Source organism: Alligator sinensis, unplaced genomic scaffold (assembly GCF_000455745.1).
Source record: "Alligator sinensis unplaced genomic scaffold, ASM45574v1 scaffold285_2, whole genome shotgun sequence".
NCBI lineage: Eukaryota > Metazoa > Chordata > Crocodylia > Alligatoridae > Alligator > Alligator sinensis.
In genome coordinates this window covers 767,313-785,023 of record NW_005842384.1, presented here as the reverse complement: position 1 = coordinate 785,023, position 17,711 = coordinate 767,313, and the positions used below count along the sequence as shown (strand labels likewise).

The window sequence follows — 17,711 nt, the reverse complement described above, 5'->3', positions numbered from 1 at the left end:
GATGGATATTCCCCTTTATTTTCTTGTTGTTAAAAAGAAATCATTGCAATGCTGTAAGAAAAGGGGTTTTACATAAAAATACCAAGAAAGGATCAGCTTCACTCTGGAAGTTTAAATGCCAGGGAAACCATGGCTAGGGTGACTTATATTTTCACAGAATTAAATAACCCTAGTAATTGCTGATTTCTCCATCACATCACTTGCTTTGCTGTTGCTGTCCTTCATTAACATTTTGCAGGAACAACATAGGGTTTGGCTCTACCTGGCAAATTCATCAATACAGTAGCTAGGGGCATTCAGTAGAGACCAGGGAAACATCCTTTACTAATAACTGTCCAATTGGAGACTTTTGGAGACTTAAGGAGACAAGGTTCTTTGGGTGAATCTGATATCTTTTATTAGACCAACATAAATAGTTGGGGAAAAAAAATTAAGCAAGCTTTTGGGAGACTTAAGGAGACTTTTGACCTGCTCTGTACTTATGTCAGAGAAAGGTAGTTAGCTATGCTAGTATAAAATGAGGCAGAAGGCAAGGCTGAGTAGCACCTTAAAGACCAGTTTAAAGAAGCGTGAGCTTTCATAGACAACAGCTTACTTCATCAGATGCTATGAATAGGCTTGCAGAAAGCAGAAGTTCTAAATAGAAGGGAATTTAAATACAAAGGATAGAGGAAAAGGGCCTCTCTAAACCAGTCTCTAAGGTGCCATCTTGCCCTGCCTTCAGCCAATGATTATGTCACTTACTTCTGAGCATATTTCAGCTCTATAATATCTGCCATATAAATGTCATTTGGAGCCCACTGTAGCTTTCTATTTATTTCATCAAGTATTTGTGGGTTAAAATTAATCTCTCTGTTCCTGGACATCTATTTACAGTTCATTTAAAGGAAAGCTGTCAATTAAATTCAGACACAATGGTTATTAAATAAGGAGAAATAACCTCTGTTTTCTAAATATCCAACAAGGCCAAAATAAATTAAAGGAAAAAGCATTAACTATTATTGTTTCATGGCCTCCAGAAGACAAGGCAGGGTCCTGTGTTGTATTGCTCCCTCTTCTGGCAATGGAGCAGACAAAAATGAACAGAACAAAACCCAATTTCCAAGTAATATTTACAGACAGTGATGCTTCCTAAGTGAACTAGGAGAGATATAGCAAGGTAACACTTTACAACTGTTGTCTTTGGTTCATTTCTGTTCTACAGACATTAAGAGCACATTTATCTATCATTTGTCTGACAATTAAAGAAACTGAAACTCTGGAGACTCACACTTAGTCACTCTTTTGGCAGCATTTTCTATCTTGAAAGTCAGTAAGTAAATCTACGTTCATCAACAAGGAGCATCAGAGAAAAGCAAGAAATAAGACTTCTGGGGAGAGTGGAGGAACAAAACAAAAATTGTCTTTATGAAAACATTTTAGCTTGTGAAAGCAAATACTGACATTAAACTACCTTATAATGTTAGTATGACTGTTGAACACCACCCTGCTAACACTTACTTTTGGAAAACTAACTCCTAATATGGACGATGGAATTCAAGTCTATATAAATCTCTTAGATTTATTTAAATCTAAAAATAAAAATAAATATGTTAAGGTTGCATGCTTTAATGTGGAAAAGTCAGGTGATACAGCAGTACCTAGCAACCTTTCACAATGTGTAGGGACATTAAAGACAGAATTAGGGTACATTTGGTTAAATCTACAGGACAGTATATTTAGGCTATGTAATTTGTGTGGAATCATATCCTTTTGTGGATCATGAAAGGTAGTAAAGTATACTCCACTTGGGCTAACAGACACAAGGACACCTTGTTGTCATAGTTCTGTAACTGCAGACTGTGTTCAAATCCCACAAAGGGCTTGGCTCAGCTTCTTGAGTTCTGATCATAACCCAATTTTAAATATCACTAAATAACTACACACAACCAGCACTTCAGAGCTGTATTTAAAAAAAAAACAAACATATTAGATTTATACATAGTTACTGTGGAGAAGAAAAAAAAAGCTTTACATCATTTACTGCAGCTATACAAAAATAATGTCAGAAATATGTTACTCTTACATGATGTACACTTCAGTGTTTCTTCTCATCAGCCTCCTCATATATTTGGATAGGGTTGACTACATTGTAGTTCCAACCCTCTCTTTATCTCACTACACATAGTGCCCTGTTCAGAAAGCACACACTGGTTCCTGGAACTGAAAAACAGCTGACAAAGGCTTGTAGTAATAGCGAACTCTAGACATCCTGAAAGTCAATCAGGACTTAAATTCAATTTCTAAAGAAAACACAGACATGGGAAAATGCTAAAAGCTGTACAGCTAATTCTTTCTTACTAGACCTAATAATACTAAGATATCCAGAGAGAAACAGCAGCTTGATGGCTCAGCAAAGTATTAAAAACAACTAATATCTAGTCTAAGACATGACTCATATAGCATCCAGCCCTAATAAATACCTTATATTTTTATCTACACTATATACACCTTGGCATTACTTTTAATGACTAATTGATCCCTTATTGATAAGGAGGGAACAGGTTCATTAATTTTCTTGGCATGATCACTGAAAGGCAAGCTTCATATACACAGGCTGCAAATACCAATATCAAGCGGCTGGTCCAAAGTCCATTGAAGTCCATGGAAAAATATATACAGCAAAATGTGTACATACAAAATGTTCCTATGTGAAACTAGATAAGCTGCACATTAAGAAATTAAACATATTAGTGTACCTCAAATATGTTTTAATTAAGCATTCCTTCTGGGATCTAATCCAGACTTTATGTATTTTTTAATTTCCTTTTCCAATTCTCCCATTGAAGTTAGTGCTAATTATTTCTGAAGAACTTCCCACAGCTATAAAGAGAAGATCCTATTTCACGTTCATGTGTCAATTTTCTGTGCACTTGTATAACCTCACTGCAGTTTATAGTGGATTACCTAAATATATAGAACTTAACCTCATAGGAATATTGTGCTGTTACTGTTGCAGACATAGGACAATATTTTGTCCTGTTTTATTTCAAAAAGAATATTAGCACCCCTGATCTATAATGGTCTCTTCTGCAAGTACTTTTCTCTCAACCCCTTCCCTCTCCTGTTTTTCACTATGCTGTGCCTAGCTCCCTGTAATCAGAAACCTGAGGAAGAATGTATTGCATTCAAAAGCTTGTCTAACTTTATCCCAACGACATACTTGGTCCAATAAAAGATATCACCTAAAGAAATCCTTGCCTCTCACATCATTTCTGAACCATACCAGCTACAACATCATTCTTACTTTAAGTAAAGGTCGCTTTCAACTCAAGTATAATGCCTTAAATAATTGCAGATGAAGAGTTCCTGGTACTTCTACAATGTTTGTATATGCAGATGTCTTTTTCTCCTCCATTGAAAGATAGTGTGTTTTCTAGGTAGGCCAAAGCACGAGGCTGATGCTTTAAAAGACTCTATGAACAGCAATCTGAAAGCATTTAAATGGTGCATTCACCCTAGAATGAGGTGCTCATGAGCAGGCATCCAGGTTTTCTGTTTCCCACAGAAAAATGGAGAAAACTACAGTTTTTACCCTTTAACAGAAGCAAATATGGATTTCTCATTTTACAGGATTTTGCAATTTGGCAAACAGCTACACCCAGCAAGGGCCTGGGAGGGAGCGGAAGGAGGGTGGTCAGGAAGGGTGTGCCATGTGCATCTATATGTACATGGCCACCAGGCAGCCTGGAGAGCAGCTCCCACAGGTAAGTGGTGAGGGGCAGGGAATGAGGCCCCCATAGGGAGAGAGGGAGTTGGGCAGGGCTGGGGCTGGTGCTGCTGCCCAGCCAGGCAGTGCATTGGGCTTGGGGCTGAGGCCACAATGCACAGACACAGGGCCCCAGTGAGGAGAAGGACAGAGCTGTGGGTGGCTCATCTGGGGGGCATGGAGGAGGGGCCAGCTGTGTGCACTCCCAGGGGGAAGGGGGGATCCAGGCCCCCCAGATTTGGTGCGAGGCAGGGGTGGGTATAGGCTGCCTGCTGCAGGCTCAGACTCCTGCCCTGCTGCCCCACCCAGGTCCTCTACAGCCCTGTGGGTGTGACCCAACATTGCAGGGAACAGTGGGGCTGCACGGGGATCTTCTTGATGCTGCAAACTCCATGCTGCCCCGGCAATGCGACCCCTACCCACGCAACAGCAATGAGCATGCAGGGGATACATCACCAGGGCAGTGCAGAGCTCACAATGGCAAGGAGATCCCTGCATGGCTGCTCTGTGCCCTGCAGCACCAGTTTGCACCCGATGGGCTGCAGAGGCCCCAGGGGAGGCAGCAGGACAGGAGCCTGAGCCTGCAATGAGAAGGCCATGCCCACCTCCCACAGATCTGGGGGTCCTGGGAGTATGCACAGCAGCAGGGAGCTTCCCCCCCACCTGAGTCTGCAGTAGTAGGGGGAGGTTGGGCTGTGCTCCATTCCATTGCAGCAGCCACCACCTCCTCCCAGGGGCAGAGGGCTGTAGACCCAGGTCCCTGGCCCCATAGCTCTGGCAGCTGGGGGCCCCCCCTGGCAGGGCTGGGGTTGGCAGGGGGCTGTGGGTGAGTGTGATGGGCACCAGCAGGGCTGTGGGTGGGGAGCAAGGAGCATGAGCAGGGTTAGGGACGTTGTGGTGAGGAGTGCAGGGCCTTTCACTTTAATCATGTATTTTGGGGGTTTTATCAGAGAATTTGTGATTTTTTTTTTTTTTTTTTTTTATCAGGGCAAACCAGGCTCCTTGACTGTTCCTTGTTTTCTCCAAGAGGTACTGTTACTGGAAGTATTCCCACTGTAGAGATCTTGTGAAAGAAATGTCTTCCTAGTCACTCTCTACTTCTGTGTAGGAAGAAAGGAATAGCTGTCCTTGCCCAACAGCCTTTTTCAGGGACTACAAGTAGAGCAAAACCAATCCATAGCAATAGCCAGTACTTTCAACGTGAGCTTTCAATTTGATTCGCTTCCGCTTTTGGGGGCAAGATAGGGGAAATGACAAAGCAAATAAGCCTAAGGTTTCTAGACTCAACAAGCTAAATTTTTAAACCCTTGGCAGCAATGGCTTGCACTTATAGTTTTGCAAATGCAAAAGACAGAATTTATACATCTAATTACCTGCTTACTTGAACAAACTGTGTAGCAGACTTTCCATCTAACCAAATCCCAGAGACAAGGGCTGATCAACGGCAATATCTACCTAGTTCAAGACCACGCTAACAATCAAACTCCCAGGACAAATAATATTGTTCTGCTCCATTTTGCTGTAGTCTGATGCAAGGTTGTAACTGAAGCTTTCTCAAATCATTATAAAACACTGAGGAAGTAGTCAATAGGACAATAGGAAAAAGTTAAAGAGGGGAGAGAACATTTAAACACTTTAGCTCCTCCAGGCAGTGACAAATGGCAATTCTTTTTTTTTAAAGTTCCTAGTAGTACATTGTGCCTAGAAAATGTTCAACTGCTTTAAAATAACCTACCTTCAAAAACACACACACATAAAAAAAAACCCTGTAATTAACTGGGAGACCATTATAAACACCTAATCTTTGGAAGTCTAAATGCATATTATAATTAAGTCAGAGTAGATCTGCCAGTGACACTGAGTGAAGCAAAACACAGCTTTTGTATTTACTGTACCTCTCAGGATGTAGTTTTGGTAGTTCTGGTCAGCCTCAGCTCCCACTTTTATCAAGCAAGTCAAGCCCTCAGCCACAACAAACTCATGAACCAAATCCTTGTCATCCTGCCAGAAGAGGAAAAGGGGGGAAAAAAGGAGATACAACATTACAACTCGAAGATGAGAAAATGAACTGTCATAGAAATATAAGGAAAAATGTGTGACCTGCAGCTTTTACTTTCTTTCAGATTAATTAAGCAAGCATACTCCATACAGCATCACACAGGACATTTTAATCAGAATGAAATGTGTTCCTGCAAAACAGGGGAAAGCAGGCATTCACTTTTGAGCCAACTAAGGAAGATTGAGATTTTATGACAATGGCTCTCTGATTTTGGTTATTTGTTTCCTTTCTAATGGGCTGCATACATACTACATAACACTACAATCTCATCAAAACTCATAAACAGACCTCCATTTGTGATCCCAAAAGTCCCTCTAGCAATATCAAATAGAATAGACCACCTGAGTCTTGGCATGTTTTCAACTGAAGTTCATACGCTGAATGCCATAAAACTCATATCACAATATTTGTGGAATTCATTAGCCTTTCACTGGGAAATTAAAAGGTTAAATTTAACAATGGGGTTGCTGTTTTTTCTCCTACATCATCATAGAAAAGTCACGTGAAATTTAATAGAGAACATAACAGAAGGTGACAGTTTTTAGTTTACTTACCTAAATATACCCAAAGCTGTTAGACACTTAATTGAGTACCACTAGATCAATTACCTGGCAGAGCATTACTAAATGTGAAACTGTTACGAGAACCTTGCTTCTCAATGAATGAAAAATGAGTATTGCCAGATGGTGTGTTACCTACCAATGATTATTAATTTATTTATTACAAATACTCATACATGTTCTCACAAAGTAACAGATGACTGATAGCAATCGTTATCTTTACAAATGCAGTTGCCTTCAGGAAAATAGTGCCAAAATCTAAAATTAAAATAGATATGTAGTTTTGTTTGGACTGATTTGTTGCATCATTGACTGTCCACATTGACTTAAAAAATGGCAAAGCCATCTAAGATTTAGAAGTGTCTTTTATATTGACAAGGCACTTACAGGAGTCTGAATTTTCTACATTTGCTAGAGCAGTGATTCTCAACCAGGTGCCATGAGATCATTTTAAGGGTGTGGTTCAATATTAGCACTCCTAGGTGGGCAAATACGTACACGATTCACAAGATAAAACCAGAAAGGTCAAATAGGAATCCATAAGCATTCTGATCTGTTGTGGTCTTTGCAAGTGTTTTGCAACAAAACAGTTGCTCTATTATTTTTCTGTAGTCAAAAAATGATGAAAGGTAAGAACTGGCATTTTCCAGTGTGTGCCTGGAGTATAATATGGGGTGCCTTGAGTCTAAAAGGGTTATGAACCACTGCACTAGACTGCAGACTTCTATAAATTTTAATTGTTCATTGTAAGTAGAATATCTACAAGCTGAAAAGATATTTTGGAGAAAATGTATGCAATGGTTATTCTTGAGGCAGCTGGAAACAATAGGAAAAATTGTTATTAAGCAGTGCAGGAAGAAGTGAAAGATATCAAACAAGACATTTTACTACATGATAAGAATTATTTATCCTACTGAAAAGGATAAAAAGGGGAAGCAAACAAAAGTCAGACCCTCATCCCCCAGTTCGTTCCATAAAGGCTTGGAAAAATAAATAATGGATTGGAAAATGTATTTGGCTTCAAATTCTACTTTTCTGTGGCTTATAACTGTATTTTATTTTTTCCTTAAACAGTAAAAGCCGTGGTAAGAAAAACGTGTGATTTTAAATTTCAGAAACTACTGAGACAGTTACATTTGGTTCTTAATTTCAAGTATTAAACTATAGCCATAAGCACCAGACTTATTAAAGAGGACATCCAAGTATTCTTTTCTTTCATATATGAATGATATTCTATCTTTATAAAGTATAATTGTAGTACTTTGGCATTATGTTTACTGCTGTGCAGTACTAGGACGGTGAGGACCAGCCACAAAACTGTACCACTGTGTGTATACTGAACACTTTTACTATAGTCTGACTTCTATTGCACAATGCTGGAGGTCGGAGTTTAAAGAAGCACATGCAGAGGCAACTTTTCAGCTTGTGGAAAATGTAATTTGCCTCAGTGGATCAAAGACTATATATACAAGATGAGGACCTCAACACACTGTTTGGGCCAGATGAGATATTGGTTCACATTAAACTCTCCTTGTGCCATTCCAGAAATGAAAAGAGGACTCAAAATTGTCCGAACAGAGTGACTGAGGATTTCCCAAGCATGGGGAAATCTTTGCCTGACACAAAGGCCATGCACCAGGACTTCTACAGCTATGGCCAGACCCCTACAAGGAAGAACCTCCAGATGTTTTTGGGAGCTCAAGAATAAAGCATGCAGGAGCCTGTCAATTCCCAGCCAGTGTCATGGGCCTTTGGAAGCCATTCGAAACTTAGCCTAAGAAGCTTGAGCTTGTTAATGCTACATCAAATGTTTCACATCAATGTTTTAAACAGGCATTACTAAAATCTGCATCCCAGGGCAAAGTGCCAAAAAAACCTACCCAAAATTTTATACCAGCTGTTATACTACCAAAATAAATCTTCCATAATCCATGCACTTTTATATCAACTGAAAAAAAAGGACACAAGATACAATGTATCCCAATAACTTAAATCCACATCTGGGTAGTGAAATAAAAGCAGCCCAATTATGAGTAGGTGTTCATTTAGTGCTATTAACTTTGCTTTATATAACTTATGAAAGGTGACTATGAAACTAACACTACCAAATATTTAAAATAATCATCTTACTTGTCCTAAAAGGTACATTACAAAGATATCCTGAAGACAACATTCCCCTTACAGGGCAGGATGATGTTAATATTTAGGACATGAAATGCTATTTTATAACAACTCTTTGTAAAAATTGACTTTTTAATGGCAATTTCTTGGATCTATAATTTAATGCAAGACCTCATAGATACAAAAAACAGAGTAACCAGATTCTTACTGCTAACAGAAATTAGAACTGGAGTCAGTAAAATTGGTTAGTAATTGTTTTTTCCAATAATCAATATATTTTGCTTAAAACATTATTTTATGCACACCTTTATAGAAATATTGATTAGAATGAGCTTTTCCTAAACAGTATGATTTTCAGTAACTTTGGGTTGACAGAAAAGCCATCCTGGATGAACAGACCAGCACAACTGGAAATACTGAAAAAATAGAATAACTCTGATGCACTGTTTCTAGACTGTCTTTATAATTAAAAGACCTAAAATACCCTTTTTTGGAGGAGCTAGGACCCAAGAGATGCCAAAACATCTGATGCAAAAGGTACTGAAAACAATGGGACTTCTGTGAATTCATTAAGCCCAAATTCAGGCCCTCAAAAAGTGAAGAGAAGATTTTCAGTAGCCCAAAAGGCATTTAGTAGCCTATCTGCTATTGGCTTTCAGTGGCGGCTGGACAATTAAATACCACTCATACACTTACTATCCCCACTCTAAATCTTTAACAGAATGGACACAAACTTGTTGTTTCATGATTGTCTGTAAACAGTGCTATGGTAGAACGGCAAAACTATACTTATCTTTCTTTTCAACATAGTTTGGCATGTTTTTTCTTAATAGAAGCCCCTTTAAAATCCAATTAAGAAAGTTCCCCCCTCCCCCCCTCAAACACTATCTAAAGAGCTGCATTCATAAATGACTACACTGTAGATTCACTTTGACTGAAGTGAGATATAAAACATTAGAACTGCAGAGGAAATGAAGGGGACGAGGAAACTTTAACCTGACTACTTTGAAAGGCACTGAATAAACAAGCTTGATTTTTTAACAGAGGCTTTTAAGGTATTCCTTTATCCAATAAAAGGAAGAAAGACGGTGCAATGAAGCAGAGTATACACATCATACCCTAGACATAAATTTGCACTCTGTACGTTATCTGTTTCATCATGTGTATATGATGTGAGGAAATAAGCAAACATCTGGAATGTGAAAAGAAAGATGAAAGGAATCCAAATCCACATATCCTAAATGGAAAGGAGAATGTTTACATCATTTCTGTACTAGGGCAATCTTCTCAGACCCATTAACTTACTGACTTGCCAAGTTTGGTGACCTAAAGAATAAAGGCTATTCTAACACTGGTAATTGGTTCAGGGTTTCCTGAAAAAGAACACTCATTGTACAGATTACAGAGTCCCACCAAAGCATGACAATGATGTGTGCAAGTAGCTGCAGCATGTGTGTGATAACAGCTAACAGGGGGAAGGGGAGGTTGCTTTGTGGTAAGGAAATGGAGTTTTCCAGTAATATTGCTAAGATTTATGACCCCTTAATCAGTAGGCATTAAAGTACTGATGAGAAAAGCAGTCAAATCTCTATAAAACCACTCTTAAAGCTCCTACCACCATAAAGATAATGCTGTGACACAGAGACCAACTACTTAGGGACTTTATGAAAAGATACTGGTGACCTTGTCAGATAAATGTATTTTAAATACCCATTAAGGAGTTTGGGAAAGATAAGCCCTAGAAGAAGGAGGCATTTGGAAGGGGGAGGGAAAGGGGGCAGGAAAAGAAATGTATGTACTTTGCTTAATAAAACATTACTCCCAATAAGCTATGAAATAGAACCTTGCATATTTTTAAACTGGCAAGTTTAAAACTTTGCTTGGTAAATCAGTGGCTGGCAAAATGCAAAATACAAATATTTACAAGCTGCTATACTTAAACCTTTCCAAAGCCTGGTATTTCTATGTTTTAAAAAACTATAATTTTATTTCATCCTAGAAAAGGTCTAGATTCAAGGGTAGATTTTTTCTTTGAAACTATCTCCCAGAAAAACAGAATGCAGGAAATTTTAAAAATGGCTTTAGTAAGCACCAAGAACAGTATTCTGAATATTGGGGACACAGACTTAGTTATATACTAATCATATTCTAATCTGCACATACATACATAGTTTTGCTTTACATAGCTAACAGCAGTGTATTAGATGCTTCTCTCTCATGGGAGTTTACAAAATGATTGTCTGAGAGTTGTCCTGACTGAAACTGATTTTCATACTTCTCTTTATGCTGGGATATCTGCCATAATCCTATCATTACCTTAAAGATTTCTATATTTATACGCATTTTATCTCATTGTATTACAAAGCTACGTGTCTCATCATTTGCATAAGGCTGGATTATGTAAACAAGGAACCATAGGGCAGTTAGCCTGTACTTCATGTGACATTAAATAAGGAGGCAGCACTCAACTAGAGTATATTGCAACCATTTATTCTGGAAGTGACAGAGGCATGGGCATCTGTGTGGAGGTCAGGATTTGAAAGAAAAGATAGCAACCTCCTTGCCTACCACTAACTGGAGTTGGAGGACAGGGCAGAGTTTTGACTAGTCTTTACAGGACAGACCTCTATTTGTAGCCCAAACCTTAACTGCTGATGGATTTCTGATGTGATGTGCTTTCTGCTGATGAAAGCACATCTGATGAGAGAACTGCTGATGTGATCTCTGTGGGAAGAGATCCATGCTTTTCCCTTCCTGTGACTGTGCAATGCCTGAATGAGAGTGTAAAACACAGATCAGGATTAAAATTTTAATCCTCCTTCCCCCTCTCTTTTACAGGACAAAAATCTTCAATTCCTTCATTTATGTCTGAATGTCATACACATCCCCATTATTCCTTAACAAAATATCACATTGTCTTTAACATTCCTCATACAATGTTACATGATATGACCTGATACAATTTGGGGACAAGAGACAGACTCATTGACATATGTCAGTGCAAACTGTTTACTGCAAACCCTCTGTGATGCATCAATACACAGCCCTACACCAAAGCAATGGCCTTCAGACAGTACTCTCCAGCAGCTGCTATTTTTGAGGGCAGATGCAAAATAATCACTATCCTTGTTAATCAAAACTAGTTTTGTAGGTGCCCATCAGACATCTGCTGGATTAGCTAGGCTATTCACTGAAGCCTGTGAGAAATCCCAGCATAAAATCCTGTTGTCTAGGTTTTCCTTCATGGTGGTGAACTGCAGTCAGGGACAGATGGCCAAAAGATGACCAGCAGAGGGATGTTGGCACTAGCCCAATATATATATGGAATAGTTAAAAATCATAGATGGGTCTCTACAAGTGTGATTCTACTCTGAAAGTTTACCTCCTAAAGGTCTTCCTGAGATCATATGTTTGTGCTCCATGAGTTACACTTAGGTCAAAATTCATCAGCGTCCAGGTAAAAAAAATGGGTTTTCCTTGCCACCTACCCTGCAAAGGCATGCTAGGATCAGAAAATTGTGCTAGATTTAGGAAAGTTAAGAGTTGAGGCTTATGAATTTCTCATTATGGAATGTCAGTTCTAAGAGGACAGGAAAATACTTATCGAGAAGGGGAAAAACACAAGACAGAAAGCACAGTACACAAAATAGTATAAATTAAGGCTTTTACAAGAATAACATTTTCTTCCCAGAGATAAGTAAGGAATATTTGGTACCTAGCCTCTTGTCATTTTCAATGTGAGAACTGAAATACTGAAGCAAAACAAGGTACCACTGTCCATTTTACTGGGGAAAGACTCCTGTAGCAGCATACAAATAAAGACAGATTGGCAGGATCTAGTCTAATAATATAGGGCCAGATTTTCTGCCCTGTTTTGCCTCCCTTTTCCACTTTGGGTGGCACAAAGGGAACAGAAAGCATTATGGATCTCCCATTTTGTGACTTCTGGCTTTGGGGAACTCCAATGCTATAGAACTGGCACTGGTGACTCTTGTATGACCTCCTGTTTGGAGAGCCAAAGGAGGAGATATGACCAAAATGCTGGGGAAGAGCTCCTTTGAGTACACAGACAGACAGCATAGTTTAGAACAACCTCTATGCTGCTCTGATTTAAGCCAAGGACATTAGGGAATCGGCAATCATTTCTTTGGCCTACTTCTCAACTGTACAGATAAGAATGGTGCCCATGATCTTTTAAGATATATGACAGAACTGTCTGCACAGGCATGATTCTTTGTAAAGGGTCATATGTGGTCCTAAAGCACTTTGTACCAAACCTGCTAAATTTGCTAACAAAACAATTCCTCCCATCAACTTTGCCACAGCAGTAAACAAGTAGAGAAATATATATTGTGTTCTACTCTGTATCCCATATTATAGATAGAAATTCCAGCTAATTTCTGAGCCCTAACTCTTTCTTTTTTTAACTGGATACGTGCCAGGCTGTATTTTTTTAGATTATTATTAACTTGTAACAATCATAATTAGAAAATCATATTTTGACTTTCTAAATGAGCAAGTCTGATCAGGAAATGGCTGAGGGAGTATACATATTGACCACCACTTTATAATTTATAATTATTTATGCTTGCTTTAAATTGCAGATACAGTCTCTGAATTGTAAAATTATTTGTGTAATTAAAATATGTAAGTGCTATTCCAGAAATACTCCATGTTATTTAGTTAAGCAATCACTGTTTGGTTTGTTTTGGGTAGCTTTTTAAGCTACATCATGGAGAACAAATACTTCTACTGAGAATTCTTTAAAGTTCTAGGAGGTGGGCACTGGTGGCAAGAGGGCAAGTGAAGGCTGTGCATACACAGCCCTGCTTACCCTAACTAGGGACAGACATGCAAAAAGCTGGAGCCTGAATTGATTAAATCTTTGCAGGTTACTCTAACCTGCCTAGATTGAACTGGTTTGTAACAGCACAGACGTTCCCTCTGGACTGAGGAGCTGTGGGTACATGCCTGTAGTTGTGCAGGCCAGGCACCAGGGAGTGCTAGAGCATGCTTTCAGCTGCAGGGAAGCAGTGACAGCAAGGCATGGGGGTCGTGGTGGGCAGACCCGGCTGCGGTCCCCTGGGGTAGAGGGGAGAATAACCCTCCTCCCTGCCCTCTCTGCTTCAGGGACTATGGAGGCCTGCTGCTGCAGCAGTGAAGGGGGAGTGCCCACCAGAGCCGGCTCGGGTCCCTACTGACGGGACAGGGAGGGGGAAATTAAACCTTTCTCTGGCTAGAACCCTGCTCCTGCCTGTCCCTGCTCCAGCTGGGAAGCAGAGGGGCAAGGCCAGCCCTTCTTGGCTGGAGCAGAGAGCCCAGAACAGAGAGCAAACCGGGATGCTGGGGGACTGGTTTAAATTAAACTAGGAAGGTGTCTGGGACAGACATTGCAAAAAATGGTTTAAGCCAAACAAGTTAAGTCTGATACTACATTCAACCAGGTTTATCTCAAACCGGTTTCAGCCATTTTGAAACTGGTTTATGTGCACGGATGTGTGTTTATGTGTTCTGTTACAGGTTTAAACCAATTTCTGATAATTTAAACCAGGTTATTTGTAATGTCTGTCCCTAGCCCCTGTGGCTGCCTGGCCTGCCAGCAGATAGGACCCATCACAGCAGCTGGCCCTACAGGAAGAACCAGACTAAAACAACCAGACTTCAAGCCTAAACTTCAGTCAGGTTCTGAAGGGCACTGGCATGGAGACAGCAGTACTAGGATGAGACACAGAAGATGTCTAGGCACATGCTGACATTCACTCCCTGCTGATAAGTGACCAGCTGCTTATAACTCTCTGCAAGCCTCAATACTTCACACTACTGGTGTTGGCATTCTGTGCCCTCCTACCCGTTTACTATCTCTTCTTATTTCATAACTCTATTATCTTCACCTCTCTCCCTCCTTCTCATCTTATAATAAATACAACATTAAAACATGACATGTTAATTATTGCCACTTTCTTTTTATATGACAGTCCCTTTTTCTTATTTGTCTATGAAGCCGCAGCAGACAAACAGAAGTTTGATCTAGCATAATTTACCTCCAATGTCTTCCTTTGCAAGTCAACAGGTGCTATATTTGTAGAAGAGGTAAGCCAGCTGTAATGGGAGACGTGTTCCACATTCTTAGCAATCATTCAGAAAAATCTTACCCAATAGCATCAATTCCCTTGTACTTCACTGCAATGAGCCAATCTGGCTAGGTATAAAACATGTAATGCCAACAATTTTCTCTCTCAGGCTTTCAAGCATCTTCAGAACATTTCTAACGCCAGCCAGTGATGCACTCTGACATTAAAGTAAAAAAGACCAGATCTTTTATTGCCAAGTCACAGCATTTCAGCTAAACCAAACTATGGCTGAGTATGCATATCTTCGCATAAGGGAGAGGGCACTGAAATTTGCTGAAAAGTTAAATATTTGACTTATAGCCATTAATCCCCTATATCTGTTTCCCCCTTTAGAACATAGAATACATACAACCGTTTCTTGTTTCAGGGACTATTTTTGAACTGCATTACGGAAATACCACTTAAACAAATATAAAACATTGTGGTTATCTCCTGTCAACCAAATGCAGAACTAAATACAATTCTTGTTCATTTGTATATTCTGAAAGGAACCATAAATTAATAGCTGTTAATTGAGGCAAATGTAGTGATTTTTCATGAATGTCATGGAAAAGTCATGAAAACATTGAGAAAGAATGCAGGCTTGAATCACCAAGAATCTTAAAATGGAAGAAAGCAATTAAGATATCTAATACTGATCACAGATTAGCATCTATTCACTGTAGCCAGGTGTTTCAGCTTCTCAAATGGAGTTTTTCAGTGACCTGCTCTTACAACAGGTAAGTGTGTGTATACGCCATTGTAAAGTGAGCCAAATCAAACATGCAGTTCACCACAATTCCCATAACATATGTATGCTAAGAGCAATACTTGATTCCTTTTGTAGAACAACTCCACTGAAATTAATAGGCTTTTTCTTATTGATTTCAGTGGAGCCACTCCTTGTATTTTAAAATGAACGGGCAATTGGCTTTATGTTGTAACTCCTACTTCTTCCTTCTGTCAAACTGACAGTTGCTACAAAATAATTTCATTCAAAAAGCATAAAAGCGAATCCCTTAAAACACAGGTTGGTAAGGAATGTTAATTCCTGGGACAGCAAACCATACAGTATTTCAAAGTGTCACATTACTGTCCAAAAAGATACAATATAAACTCAGTAGATAGCATACAAAAATAGACATCCTATGCCACACTTACAATACGTATGAACATCAGATAAAGAAGGAACAGTGTCTTGTAGGGGGGTTGTGCTACCCCCAGTGTTTTTGTATCAGTTGGAAAGAAAGTGCTCCACTTATTTGAAAATTTTTTACAGTGTGAGATCTGATGGATCTTCCTAAACATCAGTATCAGTTGACAACCATAAAACAGACACTGGATTTAAACTTAGCTAAAACTTGGGGTGATACAACCTGTAAGTCAATGGCAATATCTGAATGGAAAAATGAAACCTGTCTCTCCCAAAGTTTGCTGAAGATGAATATGCAAACTCTGGCCTATGAGGTTAGGAAGCCATGGTTGAATCAGGAGCCCTGCTAAGCATTTTAGTTCTTAAAAGGAAGAGCTGGCAGTACAAGTTGCATGCCATGACAGAGACCCCTAAATCAAATGTCACACACTTCAGTCCCTAAGGAGTCATCAATCATTCTGAGAAGAGTAGAAGGAGTAGTCTCTTTGACATACCTCCTTCCTCAGATCAATGAAGCAGAGAATACTCCTTCCACTCTTCTAAGAATGATTGATGACTCCTTCGAGGCTCAAGTGTGTGACACTATTTCATTCACTGATAAGGCTGTGTGCCTCTGAACACCTTCTAGTTAATGTTTTCAGGAGTCTGCGATATCTGATTTTCTAACATTTTAAACAAAGCTCCATTGTGATATGATTAATGAAGTTGTGACAACAGGAAAAAATACAAAAGCAGATTTTTAACTGGCCATTTATTATGTTGCCCCATTTTGTGATCACATAATCAAATAATTATCTATATTACCCAAAGGATGATAGTATGGCATCTCCCAGATTTGCAGAATGCCATTGTAGCAGGCCAGTTCTTATTGGAAAACATTATTCCATATTAATACTTTATACAAAGGTACCTTCCCCATTCCCTTTTAATAAGATTAAAGCACATAAGAGGATGGGAAAAGCTGCTGGTTCCTTAGAGAAATGACATACTGAGATTTACAAAATGTATCTGTTTTAATTTTCTTCTTTTCTTTTTGTTGGATGTATTTACATTTTGAAATAATGCAATTAGTATCATATTAAACAGCAGTCTAACCATCAAATACATTTTTAATTTGGTGGTTCTAAAATATATGTGTTTATTAGTTCTTAAATATAATGTACATATATTTTCTTTTTGGTAGTATTTTGGAAATTTAAAAAAAATCCCTTTAATACCAGGCAACATAGGTATAGTATTTGTGCGGGCCGGTTGTGAGCCAGGCCCTTTTTCGTGCTGCACGCGGACTGTGGCCAGCCGCCCGGGCATGCAGGGTCGGAGAGAGGGCGCGTCAAGCTAGAATTAGGCACAGACTCGTAGCGGTAGATTTAAAGATTGTTTACTTACACCGGAGATGGTTGCGGTGCAGGCTGGAAAACTTGCTTGAGTTGCGGTTACAGACAAAGACAACACGAACGGTCACATGGAGTTTGCTAGGCTCCACGGAAACAGAGCTCCGGATGCTCTGGATAAGCGCGCCACCAAAATAGGAACTTCGTAGATACGTCTTATTAAATTATCGCTCGAAGACGGGAAGAGGTGGGCGATGGATCAGGTCTCCAAGCTCCTCTGAATCTCACACAGGGGTCTTTATTTCCCTGCCGTGTACCCAGAGTCCCCACGAGATGAATGTGGAGTCCTCTTTGGCTTGGGCGGAAAAGCTAACAGGCCAATCGTTAGTCGCCACGTGGGAATAATTTAGAACTAGCCAATAACGGGGAACAAATTTGCATGCGGGTGGCGGGAACTCCTTTGCACCGTGCATTTCCCTTGCAACTTGAGCAATGCACTCTGCAAAGGAAGCTACAAATTGGTGGGAAACTCTTCCTTGCACCGGGGTTCTCCTCTGCAGCAGAAAACTCTACCATGCAACGAAGCTGTAATTTGGCGGGGATAATTCTAGTGCCGAAGCACACACAAA

At 39.6% G+C, this 17,711-nt stretch overlaps 1 protein-coding gene across 15 annotated transcripts in view; it reads right to left on the bottom strand.

The window, feature by feature from the left end:
- FHOD3 (formin homology 2 domain containing 3) overlaps positions 1–17,711 on the bottom strand; it is a 681,582-nt gene that overhangs the window by 313,760 nt on the left and 350,111 nt on the right. For all 15 annotated transcript variants that reach the window (XM_025210988.1, XM_025210991.1, XM_025210999.1 and 12 more), the window contains one exon: positions 5,644–5,749. In XM_025210988.1, coding sequence (XP_025066773.1) covers positions 5,644–5,749 — 106 coding nt within the window. The remainder of the gene's footprint in view (positions 1–5,643; positions 5,750–17,711) is intronic.